The sequence below is a fragment of the Rhinatrema bivittatum genome, chromosome 6 (genome assembly GCF_901001135.1).
Source record: "Rhinatrema bivittatum chromosome 6, aRhiBiv1.1, whole genome shotgun sequence".
Classification (NCBI taxonomy): domain Eukaryota; kingdom Metazoa; phylum Chordata; class Amphibia; order Gymnophiona; family Rhinatrematidae; genus Rhinatrema; species Rhinatrema bivittatum.
This window is the reverse complement of record NC_042620.1, coordinates 182,103,765-182,131,729: the sequence shown is the minus strand read 5'-3', so window position 1 is coordinate 182,131,729 and position 27,965 is coordinate 182,103,765. Positions and strand designations below refer to the sequence as shown.

The following is a 27,965-nucleotide window of genomic DNA, read 5'->3' as shown; positions in this document are numbered from 1 at the left end:
TTCACGGTCCCCAATACAAGACTACACATACGTCATCTACCCAAAGTCATGGCTCGTTGGTTGTCCCTGAATCCACTGGCAACTATTGACAACACGTCTCTTACTCACCTCCGAAATGACAAAAGATGTCAATTGGTGGCTGAAACAGTCTGTTCTTTCCAAAGGAATGTTGTTCAGTCCTCCTCCACACAATGCAGTCCTCACCACGGATGCCTCGCGCAAAGGGTAGGGAGCACATCTAGACCTCTTGGAAACACAAGGACTGTGGACCCCACAAGAACATAATTTACAAATAAACTTACTGGAACTCAGAGCCATCCGTCTAGCACTGAAAGCGTTTCAAAACCATCTACAGGGCCGACGACAAGTAGCCATGTATTACATAAACAAGCAAGGCGGGTCCGGTTCATGGTCCCTCTGCAAGGAAACTCTCCAAATATTTCAACATGCACATCAACATTCAATTTATCTCCAAGTGACATACCTTCCCGGAGTGATAAACACTCAAGCAGACCATCTGAGTCGGATATTCCATCCCCACGAGTGGTCACTCAACCAACAGGTAGCTCAGAACATTTTCAGTGAATGGGGGATTCCAACCATGGACCTCTTTGCCACAGAAGCAAACATGCAAGTTCCATGATTCTGCTCAGTATGGCCCAGTCACAAAAGAATAGCACAGGACGCTTTTCTGATCCCTTGGACAGAAAACTTAATGTACGCCTTTCCACCCATTCCTCTCATCACAAGGACAATACAACAATGTATTGCGAACTCTGCTCAACTTATTCTAATAGCTCCAGCCTGGCCCAGGCAACCATGGTACAGTTACCTGTTACAACTCTCCATAGAAGAACAGATACGCTTACCGAATCAGCCAGATCTTCTCATACAACAAGGGGGAACACTTCTCCACCCTCTTCATTCGTCCCTTCATTTAACAGCTTGGAGATTGAACGGTTCCTTTTATCAGAACAAGGTATCTCGATTAAAGCCCAAGATATTATATTAGAATCTAGTAAACCATCAACCAGGAGAAATTACAGTTTTAAATGGAAGCGTTACTCCGACTGGTGCACATCCAGAGGTGTTCCTCCTCCTATAGACTGTTCACCGGAACCCCTTTTAGATTATCTACATACACTCTATATGTCGGGGTTAGCAACGTCATCAATTAGGGTGCATCTTAGCACTATAGTGGCCTATCACAGACCGCATGGCGGTCAACCAATTTTGACACACCCGCTATTGTCTTGTTTCCTTAAGGGTCTATCACACCAACGACCTCCAATTGCAAAACCACCAGTATCGTGGAACCTAAATGAGGTTTTGGAGCAGCTCATGCATTCTCCCTTCAAACCTATGGCCTCTTCTCACATAAAATACCTCACGTGGAAGGTAGTTTTCCTGGTCGCAGTGACATCAGCTCGCAGAGTCAGTGAACTACAAGGCTTGGTTCATTACCCTCCGTATCTGCAGTTTTATCACCATAAAGCAGTACTCCGCACTCATCTGAACTTCCTACAAAAGGTAGTTTCACAGTTCCACTTGAACCAATCTATTGAACTGCCGACATATTGTCTAAAACCACATTCCAATGACAGAGAACACTTACTCCATACATTGGACTGCAAGAGAGCTCTAGCCTACTACAAAAATAGAACACATTCGTCAACCCAAATTCCCCGGGTCTACCGGTAACACAGAGGACTATATCCAGCTGGATTATGCAAAATATCCAGTTCTGCTATGCGAAGTGAAACCTACCGCTTCCTTCCCAGTCAAACGCTCACCAAGTGAGAGCCGTAGCTACTTCAGTTGCCCATCTACGCCACGTTCAACCTGGGACATTTGCAAGGCAGTTACATGGTCCTCATTGCACACTTCTACATCCCATTACTGCCTAGACCAGTAGTCAAGAGAGGATGCAAAACTGGGTAGACCAGTACTAACATCATTAACGACAGATCTGGGTCCACAACCACTAAATCCAGATCATGCATAATTGAAAGTCTATTAACAGAGCGTGATCGGGAGCTTAGGACTCCCATGACAGCATGGCTTATTCAGCCCTGCTATCAACGGGAAAAAGCAAGTTTGCTTACCGTAAACGGTGTTTCCGTAGATAGCAGGATGAATTAGCCATGCTGACCCACCCTCCTCCCTGGTTAGTCGAGCCTTCACTTCTAACATGCTATAGCTTAATTACAGACTGAGGAGAATCTGTTACTTTTCTGCGCAGGAACCCACGCGCAGCCGCAGAGGACAAAAAACTCTAACCTCTGCTTGGGAAAGCTCCACCTCCCGGGACCTGAAGACAGCTTCCATGACAGCATAGCTAATTCATCCTGCTATCTACGGAAACACCGTTTATGGTAAACAAACTTGCTTTTCCTTCTATTAAAAATGATGGGAGTTGGCCGGTGGCACATTTTCTTTTACTTTTTAGTTGATTCCATTAGAATGGAATCAGAAACAATGTCTTAAGAAAAATTTCCACAAAAGTTTGATGTGGAACTGTTTCTGACCATTTTGAAGAGGTGTGGCGGCCGCAACACACTGTGACATTTGTGTGTTGAAAAACAGCTTTGCTAGACTCTGCATGCTGCAGAAGCATTGCACTACATTGTTTACACTTGCCCACTTCCATCCCACCCATTCATACTTCTTTCTCATAAATATACAATATATGGACATGGACCTACTCTGTACACATGCATTTACACTCCTTCATACACATCAGAAAGCCTAAGAAAAATTGTAAAGGACATCCAAATATCAACAAAATAGAAAAAATATATTTATACCAAAAATAATAGCATTACTTCACCCTTCCCAGAAAGGTGAACAGGCCTTCTGGATGGGATGAGAGTCCTTGCTCATGCTCCTGCTTCTAGGGGCACAGCATGAGCATGTCTGGGCAAGGTTGATGAAGCAAGAAAAAAAATGGGACAGTCACTCAGGATGCCTTACTGACAAATACTGGTTTTCTACCTGCTGCTTCCTGTAAGATCACAGTACTTATAAATTATACCTCCAATAGGGGGGACATCTCTTCAACTCTCATCCATGAGATTATCTGTGAGAAAAATATGATGAAACATATATGAATTTTCTCTCCAACTGATCCATTATTAAATTCGCTATTGAAGGAGCTGCTGAAGAGACCATAGCAATTCCATGAGTTTGCAAATAAAATTCATCCTCAAACAAAAAAAAATTGTGTTTGAGGACTAACTCTGCTATGGAAAGTAAAAATGAAATAGGAATTATTTTCTTCTGCTGTTCTTCCAAAATATCAGAAATGATCTGCAATGCTGTGTCTTATGATACGTTTGTATATAGGGAAACTACATCCATGGTCACTAAATAAGTGATATTGGTGGCATTTAAAGCATCAAAGCATTACGCTTAAGGGTAGTAATCTCCATGCCTTCTACTAAGGGTAGTAACCGCAGTACCAGCAAGGTACCCTGCTGAATGCTTATCTCATTTTCGTTTTCTAGCCTTTAGAGATCCACAGTGTTTATCCCATGCCCCTTTGAATTCATTGACTGTTCTCTCCTTCACCACCTCCTCCGGTAGGGCATTCCAAGCCTCCACCATCCCTTCTATGAAGAAATTTTTTATGACATTGGTTCTGAGTCACCCCCAGAGTTTTATGGATGTGTGGCAGAAGGTGACAGGATGCTAGCAGGAGTGTTGTATGTTTTTTGTGTGTATGAATATTTATATGTGTATCTTTATCCTTGTGTATGATAGAAGAAGCTCTAGAGAATAGCTGCGAGTGAAAGATTCCGAAAAATAATTGGGTAGGAGAAAATGTTGTGTTTGTTTGTTTATTCATTTAGACACATGCTGACTTCACATATCTGCACTTTCTCAAAATCTCACCTCTGCCCTTCTCCCTAGCTGGACTTCATAGGAGCCAGGCTGAACATGGTGCAGGCGAAAGTGTTTCTGCCCTGCGATCGGGCCCTTGCCCTTGCGTCGTTGGCAACCATCGTACGCAGCAGTCAGCATTTGAGTGCCCACCTTCAGTTTCACTTGTTGGGTCACATGGCGGCTTCAATCCATGTTACCTCGCTCTCCCGCCTGTGCATGCGAAGGACACAATGGACGTTGCTGTCACAATGGCAACAGGCATCCCAGAACCTCGAGGCCTGTGTCTCCATCACACAACCTCTGAGGATCTCTCTGTCCTGGTGGGAGAATCTCTCCAATTTAGAGCAGGGGATTCTCTTCCAGGCTGCCCTGCCTCAAGTAATCCTTACTACTGATGCCTCTCCTCAGGACTGGGGAGCCCATGTGGATGGCCTCCATACACAAGGTCACTGGATTGCTCAGGAAGCTCTCTGCCAGATAAATCTCTTAGAGCTTCAGGCAATTCATTACGCCCGCTGGGCATTCCAGGATCAGTTGTCACACAAGGAAGTCCTGATTCGGATGGACAACCAGGTTGTGATGTGGTATATCAGCAAGCAGGGAGGCACAGGATCATTCCTCCTCTGTCGGGAGGTGGTGCAGATTTGGTCCTGGGCCCTGTCGCAGGGGATGTCGCTGCGAGTGACATACCTGCCCGAGACTCTGAATGTGCTGGTGGACCATCTAAGCCACTCCTTTCAGCCGCACGAGTGGTCCCTGAATCCGACAGTGGCAGCCCAGATGTGAACCTTTTCACCTCCCCGGACAACTGCAAGGTGAGCAATTTTTGCTCCCTGGTCGCACGGGACCGTTGCCTGCATTGAACAATATGGAAATAGCAGAATATAAGATGATTTAAATAAATAGTTCTTAGTTCTATATTGGCCTGAGTATTGTGGCCTTCCTGCTCTCCGTATTTGTTTAGTTCCTAGCCTTGTATTTGGCTCAAGTATTGAGGCTTACTAGCTCTTTGGAGTTTGATTGTCTTGTTTGTTCTTTTCTGTTCTTGCCTTAATCCTGACTTGTTTTGTCCTAGTTTGGTTCTGGTTCTGCTGGCCTTCCAGTTTGTTTGTTCTGTGTCTGTCTTGTCTTTGAAGGCACCCTTTTCTTCTTATTTTGTTCCAGTCTTGCCCTGTCTTAGTGGGTGCCTTTTAATCCCTGTGCGTTCTAGTTAAGAACTGAGGGCTTAAGGGGGAGGTGACCGGTACAGGCAGAAGATTCTGGTGGCAGGCCAGTTCTGCTCCTGAAGAAGCCAAATATTCCAGAGTCTAGCCTGCTCCAAATCCAGGGGATACCATAACCGGCAGCTGTGCTCTGGCAATAATAATCCTCACCAAAATACAAATTTAACAGAGCAAAAAAGCATAAATTAGAAAAAAAAAAATAATTTCCCTGGCATCTAAAAATTTTGTCTGGCAGCTATCTATCTAGATAAATGAGGCTTGACCGACATGCCACAAATGCGCAGTAGAGAGCAGCTCTGCCGCCAACGCATGGAACAGAGAGCTCTGAGCGACATGTGCGAGCCGGAAGGGAAGGAGCAGGACGGGAACAGGTGCGTGAGCTTGAGATCCACACGCGCGCTCCCTCCCCCCACCTACATCGAGTATCGAGAGAAGCGCAGGGTCCGTGGCGGCACGAGTCGGAGAAAGAGCAAACTTTGACACGCCGAGGGGGAGCTGGGATATAACGAGCCTGTCCCTCCACCGCCGGGGAAGTGGGGAGGGAGTTGGGACAGCCGGAACGTCGCGAGCTCTGACCGACATGCCGTGCCACAGGGAAAGGAGTAAGTCACATAGCGTAGTGACTGAGAGGGGAGGGGATGGGATTGGGAGAGGGTGGTTGAGAGACTGAGGAGGGGAGGGAGTGGGAATGAGAATGAGGGGGGGAGGTGGGAGTGAGGGAAGGGGGTTTGAGTGAAAGGGGAGGGAGGCAGTGGGAGAAAGAGGGTAAGACTGTGAGGGAAGGGAATTTGAGTAGCGGCAGGGGAGGGGAAGGGAGGTGAGTGGAGGAAGGGGGGTGAGTGACCGAGGTGAATGAGCGAGGGGAAGGGAGAGTGAGGGAGAAGAAGTGTAGAAGAGTGACATTCTCGAGTCACATAGCAATGACTGAGGAGGGAAGGGGAGGGAGTGAGAATGGGGGGGGGGGGAAGGTGAGAGTGAGGGAAGGGGGTTTCAGTGAGAGGAGATGGAGGCAGTGGGAGAAAGAGGGTAAGACTGAGGGAAGGGAGTTTGAGTGGGGGCAGGGGAAGGAAGGGAGGTGAGTGGAGGGAGGAGGGTGAGTAACCGAGGTGAATGAGCGCGGGGAAGGGGGAGTGAGGGAGAAGAAGTGTAGAAGAGTGCCGTGTCCGAAAACTAACCGAAATTTTTTTTTTAATCTAACCTGTTTTCACGGGTTTAATGGCTTGTTCTAAATATTTTAACACCCTTGCAACCCATTGCTTACCTGGCTGATGTAGAATCTTTACACAACCACCACGTACTTGAAGGGAAATGTTGCAAGAGTCAAATGGGATTGCATTATAATTGTGTGGGAAATTAAGGAATTGTCTAATACATTACTGGTGAGCCTAGAAATGTAGTTAATAGAGAACCATGCTCCGCACAAGCTTGTTTTCTTACATAGCTAAGCATGTTAGGATTTAAATTCTTTGATGTATAAAGTTAATCTATAACAAGTAGCATAAATTTTATGGTGAATTATGTTGTTTACTGTTAATTGGTAGGGGAATTGTACTTTTATTGGGATGCTTCAAATCAAATGGAGAAATATGTCTGCCAGTAGATGTCTCTCTCACACAGCATTGTATTAATCTGCATATTTACTTTTTTTTTATATCAAGCCATATTGTGTAAATATAAAGCACATGTGAGCTGGAAGGATAACATACATCTTTGTTCTTAGTGACAACTTAATATCAAGAATAAATCATTTATGAAACTTCGGTACAAGGGGAAATTTTTCCAGAGAAGGAAAAGAATTTAAACATAAAATGATTATTGAAACACTTAAAACAGTATAAGCCACACTGATCAGTATTTTAGTGGGTATAGAAAAGGAATATAGTGATGGTCTGTTTGGTTTTGATTTAGTCCAAACTACAGGCACTTGTCAGAAACTTGTAGCCTTTAGTAACTGAAACTCATTCCCTGGCCTGGCTTATAACCTTCCATAACAAATTACTGAAATAAACAGTTCCTCATAAGCTGTGATGGAGCAGTCTTTCATCTTCTGTGTATTTGGGCTGTGACCTAGTCACTGGCATGGCACAATCCAGTACTGGGGCATGACCCAAAATTTAAAAACCACTGGAATCTTCAACAGATGTTCTTTGATGATAAATAGATGAGCCACATAGATGGTTCATTTGATTTCCATTGCATGCCAACATCAAACAGAACCTCTAGAGCTTTCTAGCAAATTCTTTTCAGGCATGAGTGAGGTTTCCTGTGTGCCTATGGGCCCTCAATTCCTAAATGTTCTTTCTGCCTTTACAAGTGGGATGCTCTGCAGCTGTCTGCCTCTCTTCCTCTCAGGACAGAATTGTTTTTCTGCCCTTTTGTACTTTCTTCCTATCCTTTTCTGTAAGTTCCCCTTGTTAGGAATTTTGGCAATTGTTTTTCTTTCTTTTCATCTTCCATCACACTACCAATGCAGAGCCATGCTTTACAATTCCACACTCTTGTGGCCTGGATGGCCTTTTTCTTTTTTAAATATTTTTAACCTTTTTTGATTTTGCCACATTTATTTTTTTCACAGTGGTTGAGAGAGAAGCCAGAAGTTTTAAACCTTGCCAAAGTGCTCACAAAAGATGTTCCTCATGGGAGGAGGAGTCGATGGTGGCATGATCACCAAGCAACATCAAACTATATATTTTTTTTTCCTCTTTTCTTTTTGTGTTTTAGCTCATTTTGTCTTTGACAAAATGCTCTCTTAAATGAAAGGTAAACTGAGAATGTTACGTGCAGAGTCTTCAACTCCTTTACTCTCTCAAAGACTGGATTGTTTTCTAGAGGACAACCTGGGAATTATAGAGGCGATCTCTGCTCTTGCACCCAGTGCAGAAGAGTCAGACCCACCAGGGGAAGAGGTGTCATCATCCCTTCCAGACTCTGCCCCACTGCCGTGCTGAACGCAGCATTCGAGTTCTGAGGCAAGCTCTTTGCCAAGTGATGACGTCAGGGATGGGCTGTGAGAGTAGAGGAGAATACTGCTGGAGAGTAGAAGCATCAGTGGAAGAGAAGAGACTTAGTCTGACATCCTTGCTTTCTGAGCTGCTGCAGGGAAGAAACTGTTCTGCAGAAGGCCCTGCACTGATGCCATCGGTTATTGTACCTTTCCAAGATCGTGAGTTATTACCTCCTCTTGTAAAACCCCGAGTGGTTACTTTGGATGCCATTTGGGCTATCCTAGTAAGAGTGGACTCTTCAATAAATTTTGCATTGATTGTCAATATTAAAACACTTGATGAGAAATAAGATACTGATTCTAAAGAATTTGGAATTTTGGGGAAGAAAACAGAGAATGTGGTGAATGGTTCTTTGATACAAGACAAATTATGTACTACAGGTGATTAGAATAACTTTAAAACTAAGTGAGGCAATTGAATCTTTATTTATTTATTTTTTTAAAACTTCCCCAAACCAAATGGGTTCTCTCCTATGGAAATTTTTGAAAATATATTTGATTGATATCCTTTCTATAGTGATTTGAAGCCATTCCTTTCTTGATTAAAGTTTATTATCTTCCTATGAAGTGGAGGACTTTACAAAATGGAAATTAAATGGTGTTGCCAGCTAAAGATAGCCTGAATCTTACAGAGGTGTTGGAAAGGTCAGAATATGAAGAATCTAATAGCACTACTTTACTAGCGTCCTTGGTATGTAAGCAGGACTTGAACATGGTAATAGATTTATGTTTCCAGAAAGCATCAGTGAAATTTACATATTTGGGTTTTTCCTGATGTAACTAAGTTGACTCAAGAAAAAAGGAAAATGTTTTTGTCTATGTGCCAGGAGACTTGGTCTCTGGGTACTTCTTTCTTTTTAGATTATCTTTGTAAATGTTTAGTTACTTATGCTCAACTATATATTTTTTTGCCTCTGAACAATTAAGATCTTTTTTGGATTTGAAAAAAATAAATGGATCCATAGAATCAAGTGGTGATAGAAATAGTTAAGTTAGCAACTTTTGCCCAGGTTTATGCTCTTCATTGTATATTTTTTCTTTTTTTCAGTGTCTCCTATTGTGATATACTTCTATCTCCTTTCCCCATTTAAAATGGTGGACCATATGTTGAATTTCTTTTGTTTTTTCTGTTTTAGTTATCTTATTTGAGAATTGTTCTTGGAATTTCAGTTTTGCAGTTAACAAGGTATTCTTGTGAAAGATTTGAAAAATTCTATAAACAAACAGTTAATGATTCATGAGGGACCATTTTTTTATGTTAAGTGCTACTAATACTTAAGGCCACAGTTTCCCCAAATGTAGGTTCTGTATAAAGATGGTGCTGAGAGTGGTTTGGGCATGGAGAAAGATAGCTCCATGCCTAACCCAAATTTGACCTTGAAACCCAAGCAGAAGGCATAGGTAGTGGACTACAGTCATGCTAGTGGCCAGGTCTTGCCAAAGTAATTCTCAGCCATTTTGGTCCCTCACTACAAAGATAGGCCCAAGAGCATGAGACGAATCTTGTTCTCCCTGGTCAAGTCATCACAAGAGCTCAGATAACAAATGACTACCAAGCTTCAGGCAGAGGTCTTGATGCTCTGTGAAGCACTTCAAAGGGGTGTGGGATAAACACTGTGGATCCATCAGGTCTAGAGGACGCGTATAAAAGAGCAGGCAGCAAAACACTGCACGGAGCGGCAGTAGCCACAGAGGCATTCACGGAGCGGGATGCCAGTGGTTGGTGTTCCACCTTCACGGAGCAGAAGGATGGAGGGCTGCCATCTCCCAATTAAAAAAAGAAAAAACCCCCAAAAAAAAAAACAGGGATGGGTTCATGGGCTATAGGTATTACCAATTATTAGGCTTATTCAATTACCAATTATTAGGCTTTTCAATATTTGATGATATTTTATGTGACTTTCAAGGCATACTTCACTTTCAATGCATATCCAGCATAGCTCCCTGCTTCAACGGCAGGGGAGAAGAAAAACTAATACTTCACGCATATCTCTGCTTCAGTGGCAGAGAACTATGCTGCCGCTTACCCAACTAATCAAACTTAACATTTCACTTGGAAGCAGCTCCATCACTGCTCTCTACATTAATAGTGGGGGTGAAAGGGAAATAGAACCTAAGGTTACTAAGAGCCATGAGAAAAAAGAAGTGTGAAGCTTGCTGGGCAGACTGGATGGACAGATTGGTCTTCTTCTGCCGTCATTTCTATGTTTCTATGATGCATTGGCATACTTTGGCAATGCAAAACTTCCATTGCTCAGATATGATGGATGTGGATGTTCCACATGTTCTTAAGCAGCTATCCTTAGAGGCCAAGCTGTTCGAGTTTCTGAACAGCTAAACTCAGATCTTCAAAAGACAATTCTTCACAGCTTTTGAGGATGTCCAGTCTCCTTTGAGGTCTACCCCAGTATTGTCACTTGTGGTGATCAAGGTAGAGAAAGGTTGGCCTCAAGAGATCTCCAGTCAATGCACCAGGATATTCAACACTATTAATCCATGCCAAGTTGTATCTCTATGAATTTGAAGGATGCTGGGTTGATCTTCCTTGTTGGTGCTGACCACATCAAGGTAGGATTTGGTGTGAGGAGTTGTGCCTATATCCCTGTCCACCTCAACTCTAAGCTGGTTACTAAACCTAAGCCTTCAGTTTCTTCTATGCACAGCTCAGCACATTCTGAAACTCCCCCCACTCCTTTCATCTTAGTGGAGTTGGAGTCTGAGGACTCCAAACCTTGCTCATCTGTTGAGTGGGTTATTCTCCAGGCTTTCCCACAGATCCTTTCTGGAACCAACCTGCAATTACTCTACACCAGAGGGTATATAGAGGATGGCTAAAGCCATCACATTTAATTTGGAGTTGTTAGGAAAGGCCAGGGCCCCTTTCTTGGTTTCCTAAAATATCTTGATGCACCAAAGGAATTGATGGTGATGCCCTTCTAGCCTCTCCTGTGAGAAGCCTAGATCAAGATGTGGGAACATCCACACATTCGGGCTGATACAATAAAAACCGCGGGAGAGCCGGCGCTCCGAGGCTAGCACCCAGGCCACTCTCCTGGGCGCACGATCGAGTATTTAAATGAGGGCCTGCGGAAAAAGGAGGAGCTAGGGACAGTAGCTCGTCCCTAGCGCCTCCTTTTTGACAGAAGCGGCGGCTATCAGCGGGTTTGACAGTCGACGCTCAATTTTACTGGCGTCGATTTGGGCAGGCATTACTTTCTGTATCGCGCGGGAATAACTAATAAGCCCATCAACATGCATTTGCATGTTGCGGGCACTATTAGTTTCGGGAGGGGGGGGGGGGTTGGCCACGCATTTTCGACGCGCTATTATTACCCCTTACTGTATAAGGGGTAAAATAGTGCGTCAAATCGGCTCGTTTGTGCTTCCTACAACTAGGAAGGCAGACACAAAGTTTTGCGTCCAATCAGCTCCAAGATTTGATAGGGTTCAACTTCCTTACCAGAGTGTGGTAATCTGTTCTTAAGATCCAAGAAACCAAAGATGCATGAAAACAAGACTTTGAATCTCATTGGGAAGTATCAATTCAATGACACCATTTCTAATTGGAAATCAGATTGTATCTTGGATTGTCTCTCCTTGGCAGGTCTGCCCTTATAGAGTATATCAAGGACTATTGTGATGTCAATTGCAAATATGAATTCTACTTTCTTAGAGGCAATTTGTAAGGCTGCAGTGTGGAGTTCATTCCACACATTGACCATCCAATACACTGTAGACATGGCATCCCATCAGGATGCTAGGTTTGGACTGGTTCTTTTTTTTTTCCTGCTGGCCATTCCTCTCCCTGTGTTCCCAAGTATCCTTCTGGTATTTGCTGTCACTTTAGCTCCATATTTCCCAATCAGTGTGCATTCAAAGCTGATCAGATGTGCCACGGTAAAGTCACCACTCCCTAATACTCTGATCCAGACCAGCATCTGGGCTTTGCTGTCAGGACTCTCAGCAACAAGAGACACTAGTAGTGGCTTTTAAACATGTAGGAACTCCTTTCTGAGAACATGAGTAATAATGCATGCCGCCTCTTCCTAGCTCCACAGCCTGAGCCCGAGTCTGGTAATTAATGGGCAGCATGCAGGGAGGGCAAGGAAAGCTGGGCCTGCTTTGTTTGATATACACAATGCACACAGGACCTAAAACACTCTTCCCTTCCTAAGCTTTCTCCTTTCAGTCTCTCTTATCCCCAGGCTGAGTGAGATGGGGAGATTATGCATTGAACACTGGATGTGATTGTTGGGAGCAGCAGCAGTAAATGGGCTCTGGCAGCCACATGCAGCAGCCAAGATAACCAAGTTAGATGCCAGTATCATGCTAACTTCTCCCTTCTGCATTTGTAGAGGGAACTGGCCCATTGTGATGAGTTCATGTGTGTCTCTGCCCTCTCCCATTGTTTTAAAATTTGGAAAAGAGACTGGTGGGACTGTGTCTCTCTAGCTCTTCTTTTGACTGTATGAATCCTTTCCATGTCTACACTGCCTACTTTGTGGAAGTTGGTGTGCCACACATTTTTATTAATGTAGGTGTGCCTTGGGCTAGAAAAGGTTGGGAAATACTGCTTTATCTACCTGTTTTGGTTAACTTAAGATCATCATCTGATATGATCGTCCCTCCTATCCCCATCTTGTTTTGTGCACAGAATTTAACCTCCTGTACTGTATTACTCTGTAGAAATTTTATTACCCAAAAGCATGACTTTGTATTTTTAGCATTAAATCTTAGCTGCCAAATGCTAAACCATTTTTCAAGCTTCACTAGTTCATGCCTCATGTTTTGCACACCTTCCAGGATGTTTGCCTTGAGGCAGATTTTGGTATCATCTGCAAAAAGGCAAACCTTACCTTAATAGCCCTTCTAGAATATCACTCGTGAAAATACTGAACAGAACCTGACCAAGGACCAGTCTCTGCGGCACACCACTGATAGTCTGTCTTTCCTCAGAGTGAACTCAATTTACTACTACCCTTTGTTGCTCCCACTCTTTATCATCCGTTGACAATTGTTTTTTTTTTCCCTTTTTATTTGAAGAAGACCCTTAGCTAGGAGGTCCTATCTGTATAACTCATTATCTGTTTCTTATCAAAGAAAGTAAAATTGCTTGCTTGTTAATATAGGTGTTCTCTAGTGACAGCAAAATAATGAGCTGTACAATTTACCCTCCTCCCCACTGAATGCTCTTTTGACCTTTGTTCCTATGAATGCTTGGAAAGAATTTGCTGTAAAGCTCTGGAATTCTGTTCCAGGTTGGCATGCGATGGAAGTCAGATAACCCGTCTGTGTGGCTTGTTCTGTTGTCATCTGAGAATACCTATTACAGTTAAACAACTCCACCTTCACAAATAACTGCTATAGAGCGATGGTCTTGTGCCAGTCTTTCTTCGTTTGTTTTTCATTTTATAGTACTGTAAATCTGGGGTGGTATTCTTTGCCTGACAAAATGTGCAGTTCACTACCACTTCGTCTATTTTTGTACTAAAATTGATTAACACTTCCTGAAACTTGTGTATTAAATTTCTCTGCTTATCAAGTTTTTTTTTTCTGCTGCAGGTTGGTTCAGATGATTTAGAATCCCAAGTGTTAATTGCCATTTGTTTGCCTTTAGGTGTTGCTTGATTAAAGACGGATTGGAATGTGAACTTTTGCATCATTCTGGATCATGACCTAAAATCCAAGCCCCGAACATTTCACTTCATTCAAGCATATGGTTCACCTTGAGCAACACAGAACACAAAAGTTGCGAGCCAACCTTCTGAATGGGACATGTTCTTGCTGGGACTGTTAGCTGGATGCTGTTTTCTCTAACCTGAAACAAAATCCATCATACAGGAAGGCCAGAGGAAGAGACCAGGCAGAACTGGGCCATGGGATGCAATTTCCAGTTAAAGTAACCTCATGAATATCGATCAGAGAGACTTACAGACCATCACTGGTAGGTTGAGGAGGCAGAATTTAGATGGCAGAAATGAAGTAGCTTAAAATAATGCTCCAGTGATAAAGCTCAGACTTCATACAAAAAATTATATCTGGGCAGGAACAGCAAAGTTAGATCTAAACTTTGTATCGTCTGTATCTTGTGCAGTATTTCATAAGTGTTGTTACCTTGTTGATCTGGTGGCTCAGCAAGTGAATAAGTCCTGTGCACTGGCATGCGTTTGGTCCCCCAGGTCGGCTGGGGGGTTAGGGATGCTGTGGAGGCAGTGTTGACAATTCCCGGGGTTGAGGAGGAGTCTGAGTCATGGTCATTGCTTAAGGGTGATATCTAATGACTGGATTCCAGAAGGAGCCCTGGCCCAGGACCCTCACTGTAGTGACTTGACTAAACGTAAGTTGGGAGGGGATATAAAATAGAGGAAAAATCCCCATGTAGTTGCAAATGAAGGCTTATGGTGCCAGATCCCAGCTCTGGTTTTGATTGAGCAGGTAGAAACTGCTGGGTAAAAAAACATGCTCATCCTTTTTTTTTTTGCAGAGGGCCTCTTAAAACTATTAAATTACTTGTGTTCGCAGAGGAATTTATGATAGGGAAGTGATCTTATGCAAGTTCCTTTGAATAGTATATGCAGTTCTCATCACCACATTGTTAAAGAAATACAGGAACTCAGAAAAGTTACAAGGTTTGTGAGACTGAGCAACGAGTGTGGAGTCTGTAAATGTTCAAATTCGGAAAGGAGGAGAGTAAGCGCAATGTGATTATTAGACATATAAGTTATGAATGAATCAGTCAGAACTGATAAGTGAGTTGAGTGAGGTTGTGCATGCTAGCTGTACCAGGGGCTATTATCCACACCAAGGTGATGTAAATTCAGCGAGGGCGTAAAAATATCACTCATGTCCAAGATTAAGTGTCATTTATGCTGTAAATGGCTAATTTTTCCTCTAAGGATATGGACAGGCCTAATGAATATTTAATAAAATGTTTTCTGTACAGGTTCTTTTCTGAGACTTAACATAGGTTTAACCAAACATACATTGAAGTGGAATCAATGAGCTCAGATGCTGATGGAGCAGGGGAATAAACTGGAGAGGTCATATGGCTTTAATTCATTCACAATTTTCTATGATTCATATTTCTTAATCTTTTAATTTATGAAAAATATTTGAAAGTTAAAAAGGTACTTCAGTTTGTGACAAAAGGTTAGAAAGTAGACATATCTTTCAGAGAAGCAATTACAATTTCTGTTCTAGTGCATTCTTCTTTCTGTGAGGAAGATACACAGCCAATGGCAAACTGGTTCCTTAGAATAATTCAAAAACTTGGTTTTCTGTATATGTAGAATCGTTTTTTTTAGATTAATCAACTAAGACCTGTGCTTGGGAAGCTTATAAAATGATTTATCTTTGACCACCTTGAAAACCAGCATATCCCAGTAAAGGAACATCACAATAGCAAATTCTGATTTTGCAAACTTATTTTCAAATCTCTAATTGAACTTCATATTTGGGTTTGTGATGGGGATCATTGGCCATCTAAGTAATGTTTGTGTCTATATATGTTTTATTTCATAACATCTGAATTTTTTTCTCCAGCTGTGTGCCCCAGTGAGGATATTCCTGAGGTTGAGCTTGTAAGCCTTCTGGAAGATCAGTTACCCCAGTATAAACTGCGTGTAGACTCTCTGTATCTTTATGATGACCAGGATTGGATTGAGTCTCCTTCACCCCATAAAAATGCATCTAACTCGCTGTCCCCAATGCTTGCCGAGGAGACCTTTCGTTACATGAGTGAGTATTTCTGAGTACACCTTCCACTGCACAAGTATTACTGACAGGCAAAACTGCACATTATTGTATCCACTGACCTGAGTATTCAAACTATGTTCCCAGTACGTACCAGGATCAGTCCAGACAGCTGGGTTATGCCTCCCCTCCAGCAGATGGAGTCAGAGAGAAAACTGAAAGCACCCCTATATACACTGGTGTGCCACCTGCGACCCTTCAGTATAATCTCTGACTCCAGCAGATTGAGAGGCATAACCTGCGGTCCTGCTCCTGGGAAAATTAAAATGAAATAAATTAAATACAATATAAAGTGTAAGGTAGGACAGGGGATAAGATCATTGGATGCTTCCTTTCTCTCCTCTGTCTGTCTGTCGGTCTGTGTGACTGTTTCTGTGAGTGTCTTGCGCTGCGCAGCTAGGGATTAGTGTGAGGCAGGCTCGGAGGGTAGTACCCTTCTGATATTCCCGGGTTAGTGTGTCCGCAGGCTGGGGGAGAGCTTACCGGTGGGCCGGTCACCCTCCCCCCCCAATTCCAGGCTTTAGTCCTGAAGGGGGTTTTAAAAAAAAAAAAAAAAAAAAAGTTTAAATTTTTTACTTACAGAGCCGTTTAAGTCCTGTTGGGGACAGGCAGTGTGCTCATTCCTACTGACCCCGGCCTGCCCGTGCCTGCTCGGACCCCGGAGGGGGTGGCTAGCTCACCCGGCGCGCGTTTGCTGTGGGGCTCTCCTCTCTGAGCGTTTTTGGCGCCATTTTTTTTAGTGCTGCTCCGTTCGCGGTGCCGATGCCGCGATCTTCGGTCTGCCTGACCTGTGGAGAGGCGGGGGCGCGACTCTCCCGCGGGGGTCTCTGCCCCCGATGTGTTCCCGGGGGCGAGGGACCCTCGGGGGGGCCGAGCGCTGCCCGCAGCCGATCTTCTCTCCTCTCTCCGGAGCGGCACAGCAGCGTTTCTGGCAGTCGTCCTCCGGCCCCTCCTCCACCGGGGAGGAGTGCGGCGGCCATTTTGGCCACGCGGCAGGCTGCCTGTTCAGCATCGGAGGAGGAAATCTCCCCTCCTCCTTCTCCTGAGGCACAGAGCCTGTGCTCCCAGGCCGATTCGGGGTCTCCTCGCGGCCCCCCTTCCTCGGATGGTCCGAAGAAAGATCTAAAACGGTCAGTGCCATTTTCTTCCGATTTTGTGCTTTTAATGCACAAAGCCTTTTTGCAGGCAGAATCCGGCTGGGAGGCAGAGGCTCCCGCTCCCCCGAAGGTTCCCAAGATCGCCCCCATCTCAAGGGGCAGCCCACCGGACGTGGGGTCCTCCGGGACCAAGGGTCCCCGCCCGAGGGGGGGTGGGGCCGAGGACCTGGGAGACACAGGAGCCGCACCGGAATCCCCGGGGGCTCCGGACTTGCTGTTGGCCGACGACCCGGGGGCTGTAGCTGGGGATGATCCCCAGGTACTCCGCTTGTTTGGAAAGGAAGAATTAAGCTCCCTTATTCTCCACGTGTTGCAGGAGCTGGAGTTGACGACTCCGCCTCAGGAGGCGGACACGTCTACAGGGGATATCGCAATGGCAGGGATTAGAGCTCCCCCGCAGACCTTTCCCTTTCACCACAAGGTCTTACAGATCGTTTCCAAGGAATGGGAGCTCCCGGAGGCTTCCCTGCGGGTGAATCGAGCCATGGAAAGGCTATATCCCTTACCCAAGGATTCCTTGGAGCTTTTGAAGACACCCGCGGTAGATTCGGCTGTCACGGCTGTGGTAAAGCATACAACTATCCCAGTGACGGGAGGTATAGTGTTGAAGGACCTCCAAGACCGCAAGCTTGAGGTTTTATTAAAACGCATTTTTGACGTGGCGGCACTGGGGGTTCGAGCGGCGGCTTGCAGCAGCCTTGTGCAGAGGGCCAACCTCCGCTGGGTTCAGCAGCTGCTGACCATGCAGGAGCTCCCTCCGGGCGAGGCTGAGCAGGCGAATTGTGTTGAAGCAGCGGTCGCTTACACAGCGGATGCCTTGTATGACTTGTTGCGCACATCGGCTCGCATTATGTCCTCGGCGGTCTCAGCCAGGAGGTTGCTCTGGCTCCGTCGTTGGTCGGCGGATGCCAACTCTAAGGCGAGGTTAGGTTCCTTCCCCTTTAAGGGCAAGCTGCTGTTTGGCGAGGAGCTGGACCAGCTCATTAAGGACCTGGGTGACAACAAAGTTTACAAGTTGCCTGAGGATAAGCCTCGGCAACCTCGGACGTTTGGTAACGCCAGGGCTCGCTTTCGGGGGCAACGGCGTTTCCGTGGGGGACGAGGGGGTTCCCTTCCCCAGCGGCAGCAGGCGACAAGATCCCAGGCCTGGTCTTCTTCTTCCTTTCGCGGCAGGAGGCCTATACGCGGGGGCTCTTCCCAAGGCTTTCCTGCTATCAAGCCCGCACAATGAAGGTGCGCGGGTCCACTCCTCCGTGCCCGTTATCGGAGGTCGGTTGTCCCGGTTCTGGGAGGAGTGGGCCGCAATTACTTCGGATCAATGGGTCCTCGACGTGGTTCGGTACGGCTACGAGTTGGATTTTGTACGTCCCCTCCGGGATCTCTTCCTGGTATCGCCGTGCGGCCCCGTAGAAAAACAGGTAGCTATAGCCCAAACGGTCGCCCATCTACAGGCTCTGGGGGCGGTGGTTCCGGTTCCCCGGGACCAGCTCAGGACGGGTCGGTATTCCATATACTTCCTGGTGCCCAAGAAGGAGGGCACCTTCCGACCCATTCTGGATCTCAAAGGAGTAAACAAGGCGTTGCGTGTGCCCCGCTTCCGGATGGAGACCCTCCGGTCTGTTATTGCGGCCGTCCACAAGGGAGAATTCTTGGCTTCTTTGGATCTGACAGAGGCCTATCTGCACATCGGAATAAGAGAACGGCATCAAAGGTACTTGAGGTTCATGGTAATGGGGGACCACTACCAGTTTTGCGCCCTCCCCTTCGGGTTGGCCACCGCGCCGAGGGTGTTCACCAAAGTTCTCGTGGTGGTAGCGGCTTCCCTCCGCCGGCAAGGCGTCCTGGTACATCCCTATCTCGACGATTGGCTCATTCGAGCGAAGTCGCACGCGGCATGCACCCGGGCGGTCTCCTTAGTGGTGCGCCAGCTGCAGAGGTTGGGTTGGGTAGTCAACTTCGCGAAGAGCAGACTCGAACCGACCCAACAGCTGGAGTTCCTGGGAGCTCGGTTCGACACCTTGGTGGGCAAGGTTTTTCTTCCGCAGCAACGCATGCTCAATCTTATGACTCAGGTACAACGCCTGTTAGAGCTCGAGATTCCCACGGTCTGGGATTATTTACAAGTCATTGGTCATATGGTGTCTACTATGGAAATGGTACAATGGGCTTTTGCGCATATGCGTCCGTTACAAAGAGCGCTGCTATCTCGCTGGGATCCCCGCTCGGAGGAGTACGGGATGGAATTGCCTTTGCTGGAGCCGGCTCACTCCAGTCTCTCTTGGTGGTTGATTCCGGCCAATCTCCTACAGGGGGTGGACCTCGAACCCCCGCCTTGGTTGGTGGTGACGACGGATGCCAGCCTGTCGGGCTGGGGTGCGGTCTGCCAGTCCCGTGCAGTCCAGGGAACCTGGTCGGCACTCCAGGCGACTTGGTCCATAAACCGCTTGGAGACCAGAGCGGTCCGCCTGGCCTTGCGTTGTCTCCTTCCACTGGTACGCGGACGAGCAGTAAGAGTTCTGTCGGACAATGCGACCACAGTGGCGTACATAAATCGACAAGGAGGCACGAAAAGCCAAGCAGTAGCGACCGAGGCGGCGCTGTTGATGTCCTGGGCGGAAAGGCACATAGAGCGTCTCGCGGCCACCCACATTGCCGGCGTGGACAACGTTCAGGCGGATTACCTCAGCCGGCAGCACCTGGATCCAGGAGAATGGGAGATCTCGTTGGAGGCGATGGCTCTCATCGCGCGGCGTTGGGGGACTCCGCGCTTGGACCTCATGGCGACCCGTCAAAATGCAAAGGCGGCACGCTTCTTCAGTCGGAGAAGGGAGCACGCGTCAGAAGGGGTGGACGCGCTAGCCCTTCCGTGGCCTCGTCACATTCTTCTTTATGTGTTCCCTCCGTGGCCTCTGGTGGGGAAAGTGCTAAGGCGCATAGAGTCCCATCACGGTCCGGTGATTCTCGTGGCTCCGGAATGGCCGCGGCGCCCGTGGTTCGCGGATCTGGTCAACTTGGCAGTCGACGGCCCACTGCGTCTCGGTCATCTTCCCAAGCTCCTTCGGCAGGGTCCAGTATTTTTCGATCTGGCGGATCGTTTTTGTCTGGCGGCTTGGCTTTTGAGAGGAAGCGGTTGAAGAAGAGAGGTTATTCGGACGCGGTGGTGTCTACTCTCCTTCGGGCGCGTCGATCTTCCACTACACTCGCCTACGCGAGGGTTTGGAAGGTTTTCCATGATTGGTGTGACATGGCAGGTACTTCGGCCAGACGTTCGTCAGTGGCGGATATCCTTATGTTCTTACAGGATGGATTGAAGAAGGGGTTGGCGTATAATTCGCTTCGAGTTCAGGTGGCGGCTTTGGGCTGCTTGAAGGGTAAGGTCGAAGGTTCTTCCCTTGCGAGTCATCCAGATGTGGCTCGTTTTTTGCGAGGGGTTAGAAACTTACGTCCTCCCGTCAGGCTTCCCTGTCCGTCTTGGAACTTGAACTTGGTACTCCGCGGATTGTGTGCGGCTCCGTTTGAACCTCTTAAGGCGGCTTCTTTGAAGGATCTCACCCTCAAGACTGTTTTCCTTGTCGCCATTTCCTCGGCTCGTCGGGTGTCGGAGCTTCAGGCTCTCTCTTGCAGGGAACCGTTTTTGCGCATTTCGGCGTCGGGGGTTTCCCTACGAACTGTTCCTTCCTTCCTACCTAAGGTGGTCTCCACGTTTCATGTCAACCAAACGGTGGAATTACCTTCCTTTTCGGACGAGGACCTACAGTCTGCTCAGGGTCGGGACTTGAGGCGTTTGGATGTCCGTCGGATTCTCTTACGCTATTTGGCGGTTACGAATGACTTTAGAAAGTCAGATCACCTTTTCGTGTTGTGGAGTGGACCCAGGAAGGGTCTTCAAGCGTCCAAAGCTACGATTGCACGCTGGTTAAAAGGTGCTATTGCGTCCACGTATGTTGGCTGTGGTAAGCCTGTTCCCGCTGGACTCAAGGCTCATTCTCTGCGTTCTCAAGCGACTTCATGGGCAGAGAATCACTTGGTTTCGTGCCAAGAGATATGCAGGGCGGCCACATGGAAATCCTGGCATACTTTTTCCAGGCATTATCGCCTGGATGTCCGGGGACCTTCTGCAGAGTCCTTTGGGAGCAGTGTGATTCGAGCGGGACTCTCAGGGTCCCACCCCAGTTAAGGCGGCTCGGGTACATCCCAGCTGTCTGGACTGATCCTGGTACGTACTGGGAAAGGAAAATTAGGTTCTTACCTTTGCTAATTTTCATTCCAGTAGTACCATGGATCAGTCCAGACGCCCGCCCACAGGGTTCTGGGAGTCCGCTCGTATTCTCGGAATTTTTCCGTTTCAGTGGTTTTATGTCGGTTTCCGCACGTTTGTGGTTTCCTTGACTGTTATACCAGTGTATCGTGTGTTGTTGTACACTGTTGGTGTTCTATTTGTTGTGTCTGGTTTTATCTGTTTTCAAGGATGTTCTCCGTGATCTGGTCATATGTTTTAAAAAAAAAAACAAAAACAAAACACAGGGGGCTTCTTGAGGGCAGTGTTGAAAGGGCTGCCTTCATTACTTCTGCTTTGATATCACATATACTGAAGGGTCGCAGGTGGCACACCAGTGTATATAGGGGTGCTTTCAGTTTTCTCTCTGACTCCATCTGCTGGAGGGGAGGCATAACCCAGCTGTCTGGACTGATCCATGGTACTACTGGAATGAAAATTAGCAAAGGTAAGAACCTAATTTTCCTATACTGATAAATACAGAGGCACTGAAATATCCTTGATTAATGACAAACTTGTCAGCTCTAGGTCATGTTTATGCACTTTAATGAGTTTCTTGATTGTGATGACTGTAGGCAGATCCCTTGGTTTCCCATAATTCTGCAGCCATGGTGTAGTATTATGTGGTGGATAATTTTCCCTTTGTTGTTCTCTTTAGCTTCTCAGGCTCAGGGTGTTGTCTACCTCCTTTTGGAATACCTTTTAAAATCTACTGAGCTTGTCTCGCTTTGCATTGTGTAAATGTACAGCTAGGTGGTTCACCGTGGCCAGTCTTGACCCAAACTATACCTAGTAGATAATGAATAGAATATTTATTTATTTAATAAATGTATTCCACATAATCAGTACATACTATAAAAGTGGTTTACAATAAACATACATACAAATTTAAAACAATCAAAAACAAACAAAACCAAGCCAATGCCCTCCTGCTACTTAAGCACAGTATCACAGATGACCAGTCAAACTTACTGACTGGTCATCTGTGGTACTGTTATTCTGTTATGTTTAGAATATATTGGGTTTCATTTCACAGTATGGTAGTCTGGCCTGACACCAGCATTTCTGCGTTAGATAAAATACAGATACTGACAAATCATCTGTTCTCTAATTGTTAATACAAGTAAGTTTCTGCTACCAAGTTGTTTGTCATAGAGGAAGCCTTTCTCCTTCTTTCGTTTCTATCTTGCACACTTTCTCCGTCTTGCACGATCTCCTAAAATGGCAACTATGTTAACTATGTATCCTTATTAGCTATCTAGTTCAGGGGTCCCCAACCACCGGTCCGCGGACCAGGACCGGGCTGTTGGGGGTTTTTTGCCGGTCTGCGGCGCCGCCAAACACCAGCAGGTGTGTCGCGTGCTCCCGGTCTCTCCCGCTGCTCTTCCTTCCCTGCTGCCATTGCCGCCAGGCTATCAGCACATTCAAGCCCAGTGGGAACGGCAGCGATGCTAGAAGAAGCTGTGGTACCCGCGGCTGGCCTTTTCTTCTTCCCGCGCCCCCCCCCCCCCCCTCGTGACCCGGAACAGGAAGTGATGCGCTGCAAGGAGAAAGGCCATGCCGCGTGGAAAAGTAGCAGCGGCGGCAGCAGCATCGGCCCCCAAGCAATCAAAGCAGACGGTATTCGGGAAAGGAGACAGCAGCATGAGCCTCCCGTGGCCGATGGGATTCTTCTTTCTTGGCCTGCGGGGGCTGGAGGAGGCGGCTGCTGCAGCAGCTACTGTTTGTGCTCGGTGGGGGGGGGAGAGGAAGTGAGGGAGAGAGAGAGAAGCAGCCAGCCAGCCTGCCTGTGTGTGATTGAGAGCATGTGTGTGATTGAGAGAAACTGGTCAGAGAGCTGATGTGTGTGTATATAATTCAGAGACAATGAAAGTGATTGCTCAGGGAGATGACTGATGTGTATGTGAGAGTGTGAGGCATTAGTCAGGGAGGTGACTGATGTGTGTGTGAGAGAGAGAAAAAGCATGGCAGTGAGAAATCTGGGTATGTGAGAAAGCATGGGCGTAAGAAGCCTGGTGTTGTGGGGTGTGAGAGAGAGAGAGACTGGTTGGTAAGGTGACGGTGTGTGTGAGAGAAAGAGACTGGTGTGTCTGAATGTGGGAGAAAGAATGTGATTCAGGGAATGAGAAGCCTGTGAATGTGAAGAGAGTGAGCATGGGAGTGAGAAACCTGGGTGTGTTTGAGACACAGCATGGGAGGGAGAAGCCTGTATATCTGAAAGAGAACATGGGAGTGGGAAGTCTGTGTGTGTATGTATGCATGAGAGATCAGGTGACTGGTGTGTGTTTGTGTGTGTGTGTGTGTGTATGAGAGAGAAAGAAAGTGATTATGGGAATGAGAAGCTGTGCATGTGAAGAGTGAGTATAGGAGTGAGAAACCTGGGTGTGTGTGTGAGACACAGCATGGGAAGGAGAAGCCTGTATAACTGAAAGAGAACATGGGAGTGGGAAGCCCTGTGTGTGTGTGTGTGTATGTGTATGCATGAGAGAGGTCAGGTGACTGGTGTTTGTCTGTGTGTGAGAGAGAGAAAGTGATTATGGGAATGAGAAGCCTGTGCATGTGGAGAGAACAAGCATGGGAGTGAGAGACTGGTGTGTGTGTGTGTGTGTGAGACAGAGAAAGTGATTATGAGAGTGAGAAGCCCATATATGTAAGTAGAACACGGGAGTGGGAAGCCTGTGTGTGTGTATGGCATGAGAGAAACTGTTCAGGAAGGTGACTGGTATGTGTGTGCCAAAGGACTGTTTGGGAGATGATTGGTGTGTGAGAGACAGAAACTGGTCATGGGGGCATGACTGGTATGTTGTGTGTGTGAGAGACATGGGCACTAAGGAAGAGGACCATGAGTATAGAGCTTAGCTTCTACTGCTGCTTCTGGTGTGTGCCACGGCCTGCATGGAAGGGGGAGTAGGAGAGCTGCTGGAGGGGGTAAGTAAAGGTGGCTGCTTAAGTTTATTTTTCTTGATTGACTGCCATTTTAATTATGTGATGTCTGCTTTTTTGAAATATTTTATTGGTGTTTGGCGAATGTTTAATAGTTTTTATGAGTTTTTAATTGTTGGATGTTATTCTGTTCATAGCTGTTTTGAAACATTTATTCTGCTTATTAGTATAGTTTTACAGTTATTTCTGTGTGGGGATCTATAGCTACTTGCTAGTACTGTTTTCCTAATAAGAGGTGTATTGATTTTTAGGACCTGATTTAATATTTGTAGTGTTGCCTTTTCATAGGTAGGGTTGCTCCTGTTTGAGTGTATTCCATAATACAGGTGTAAATGTGTGCGGATTAGTTTATGTGCACTACTACAGATCCTGGGAGTATGTTAGGTCGGTTCTTTGTCTGTTACCGAGATGAGATATTTTACTAGCATGTAAGCGTTTGTATCAGTCTTATTTGTTGTGTTTTCTCAAGAGGACATGCATTGGTGGTAAACTGCTGTCTTTTCATAAGTAGGGCTATTGAGCCTGGAAGTAGAAGGAGTTTGAGTTGCTGTTACTGAGATGACACCAGAACCAGAATATCTTTTTTGTAGTGTGAGTTGTATGGCGAATGTCATAATTCTGCTTTACATCCATTATTGTGGGTCAAGGGGGTTCCCGTGGATGCAAACTGTACTTTTACATCTAGCCCCGTGACGATCATGGGTCAGTGTGTCATGCATGTGAGAACCTATGGTGAGTTGAGCCACATTCACATTATAAATGTCGTAATTAAATGATAAGTATGCTCTAAAATCCAACCCCCTCCATAACCCCGCCCCACCCCGCCCTGCCGGGCCATGGAAAAATGGTCTTGCTTGGAGCCGGTCCCTGGTGCAAAAAAGGTTGGGGACCACTGATCTAGTTTATTTGATCATTAGTCAAACTTTCCATAAACTAGAGTAACAGCAGCCATTTTCTTTCTCACTGAACTGGATTTATATACTTTCTGACTATATTGCATAAAATGGCAGGGCAGCCATGTTTTAAAACATAAGACCCATCCAAAGCATAGAATATTTTAACATGTATCATGACCAGAGACATGTTTCTAATCCTAAACAAATGTGTACTTTTTTGTCCTTTATTGAAGATTTTTGGCATAATTTTACTCTGGCTAGTTCCATTTCTGCTTTCTCATATACTCCTTGTTACAGGCATATAATCCTTTAGCACATTGTCAATATTTGTTCCATAGGGCTGGATATTGTGGTGTATTTCAGTCTGAGCTGAGACCTTTTTATGGTGTTAATTTATATTTTTATAACACTTACACTCCCACAGTGTGTAATTTTTATAGTGTAATTTAATATTTCATTGCCAGCCGCAGCTAAATGTGAAGGCCGTGTAAATATTGCCACTTGCTTTTTAACTGCTCAGATTTGTTGATTAGACATTCTTGATGTTTGCCTCCAGCAGCTGGTGAAACTTGGCTTTTCTCATGGTAATTATGTATTCTGTAAGGTGTGGTCTTAACTTGCACTGAATATCGTTAACCTCAAACACTCTAAAATAAATTGTTTTTGTCTTATGTTGGTCTTCTTATTGAAAGTGTTTGAGAATAGCCTTTACAGTCAAAATTGAATAATTAAAAAACTAGGGTCTTTTTCCAGTAAGTACTTGCCAGTACTGAGTATCAACACCTTTTTCCTCCACCTGCTTGATTTGCCTGTCATCCTTCAATAAAAACATGCATCCTGCATGTGTGTACTGGTACCTTTTTTGCCCCAGAAAGGCAGTACTGATCAAAACTTAATCATATCAGCTAAAAAACATTATACCTCTGGAACATTCATGTCAAGTGGACCAATTTAGAAAATCATCCACATTCGACCTCCTTCAAATTGAATAAAATTTTGTGTGGATGTTTGCTAGGGCCTTAATCAAAACTATGTAAATATTTTTGGCTGGATCTCTATTGGTTCAAGAGCTAGAGGCAGCTGAATGAAGGTCACTCTTAGAGTACTGTGCTCTGCGCAACACAAAATGGCCACTTTGTCCAGGCACTGCAGCAAACAACTCCTGTTAGGGGCCTGAAATTTGTGGATTACAACTACTGGTGCTAAGTTCCTATGCAAAGTTTGGAACCTAACATGAGCTTGCCACCCTTTTTATGGGCCAATCAAGTCAGTGAAACATTTTACAAAAGAAATTTAAGGTCTACTTTGACTCTTCATTGCTCCTGATGTTTACTTTGATTCAGGCCATAACTGGATCAGTAGTCATGGTCCATGATGTACATCTTGGATTTTCACTAGGAGGCTTTGCAGCCAACTGGAAGCAATGATATAGTTACATAAAGATGTCACCTTTTTATGCAAATTTTTGAGGGGGACTACTGAAGCAACCCTGTCAGAATGAGGAGCCCATTGTCCAGGGCAGAGGGCTTGAGACTTTTGGTTCCCAAAGTAGGCATTCTGCTTGATAAATCGCCTGGAGTCCAATAATATCAGTCTGGCTCTGGTCAGGGCTGTGCCAGGTGAAAGCAGGGACAGCAGTCAGAATGCTGTCAGCCAAGCTCCCAGAGGGGGGTGTAGGTGAACAAATCTTCAGACAGGAGTCACATAGAAACACCTCAAGCTTGGTTAGAGGCACACACTGCAGTTGTTGGCAACGCCCATGCAGAGCTAGCATTTGTTTAGATCCAGGAGAATAGGAAATAGCATAAGCAGGATTGATCCAAACAGTAGACAGATGGAGTGGCAGGAAACAGAAGGGAATCGAGGAGTTGGATTCTCTTTTGCAATCTAGACATCAAGATGGCTAGGTGTTTTCTTGGGAGCATCCAATAGGGAAGAAATGGTAGCGAATTAGGGCCTCTCAGTACTGATTTATCTTTGGGGCCTCAGATGAAGCCAGATATCTGTGGTGCATAGATGTCATCAGGTTCAGGATTGGGAAATTGTTTCAGATTTCCTCTGGTCAGAAACATGCTTCACCAAGATCCATGTCTCAAAAAAATAAAAAGCCCTTTCTATTAATTTTTAAAATCTGACTCTTGAAGGGGCAATCTTACTCAAAAGAAGTGACTACAGAATTGTGACAAGATGTTGCCAGAAACCAGGAGGAAGACCATGCCCTACTGTAAGTGTAAAAGGGTCTTGAATACCTGTGGTTAGTGAGAGAGGTCTCCCTATTTTTGACGTGCAACTCACTGCAATCTTAGCCTTCTTTTGGGAAGGGTTGCCAAGGAATTATCCTTAAATTTCCCTAAGAGACATATCCTGGACCTTGCACAGAGGAACCAATTTTTAAAACAACTGGATGTACTAAACTCAACAAATGTATTTTTACCCCTTTCTAATCATAGCCAAGGAGTTAAATATTGAGGGGAGCTCAGAAACCTATTAGCCCTGTGCGCAGATTGGGCTAAGGTTTAGAAAGTGAGAGACCATGTGTGGTTACTTTGCATCTGGTGAGGCCTCTGTAAAATCTTATATAAATTCTTGGGATTTTGTCCACAGCTCTGCTTGATTCATGACATTAAAAAATAAAATAAGATGCTCCTTAAGGGTCATTCTCTTAAGGCAGTGATTCTGATAACTGTCTGTTCTATCAAAAGAGTTTGAGCCTTAGGTACTTTCATGCTGGGAGTCCTAAGAAAAAGGACATAAACTGCCTAGTTCCCCCTTTCTTGCTAAAGGGGTCTTGGACCTTTTTTCAGCCAGTCCAGGCTATTCCTCTCTTTA

The 27,965-nt window shown here is 45.6% G+C and overlaps 1 protein-coding gene across 3 annotated transcripts in view; it reads left to right on the top strand.

Annotated features, from left to right (window-relative positions):
* Positions 1–27,965, top strand: part of TRAK2 (trafficking kinesin protein 2) — a 248,713-nt gene that overhangs the window by 34,907 nt on the left and 185,841 nt on the right. For all 3 annotated transcript variants that reach the window (XM_029606260.1, XM_029606261.1, XM_029606259.1), the window contains exons 2-3: positions 13,730–14,056; positions 15,655–15,849. In XM_029606260.1, the coding sequence (XP_029462120.1) occupies positions 14,020–14,056; positions 15,655–15,849 (232 nt within the window). In that variant the 5' untranslated portion in view covers positions 13,730–14,019. The remainder of the gene's footprint in view (positions 1–13,729; positions 14,057–15,654; positions 15,850–27,965) is intronic.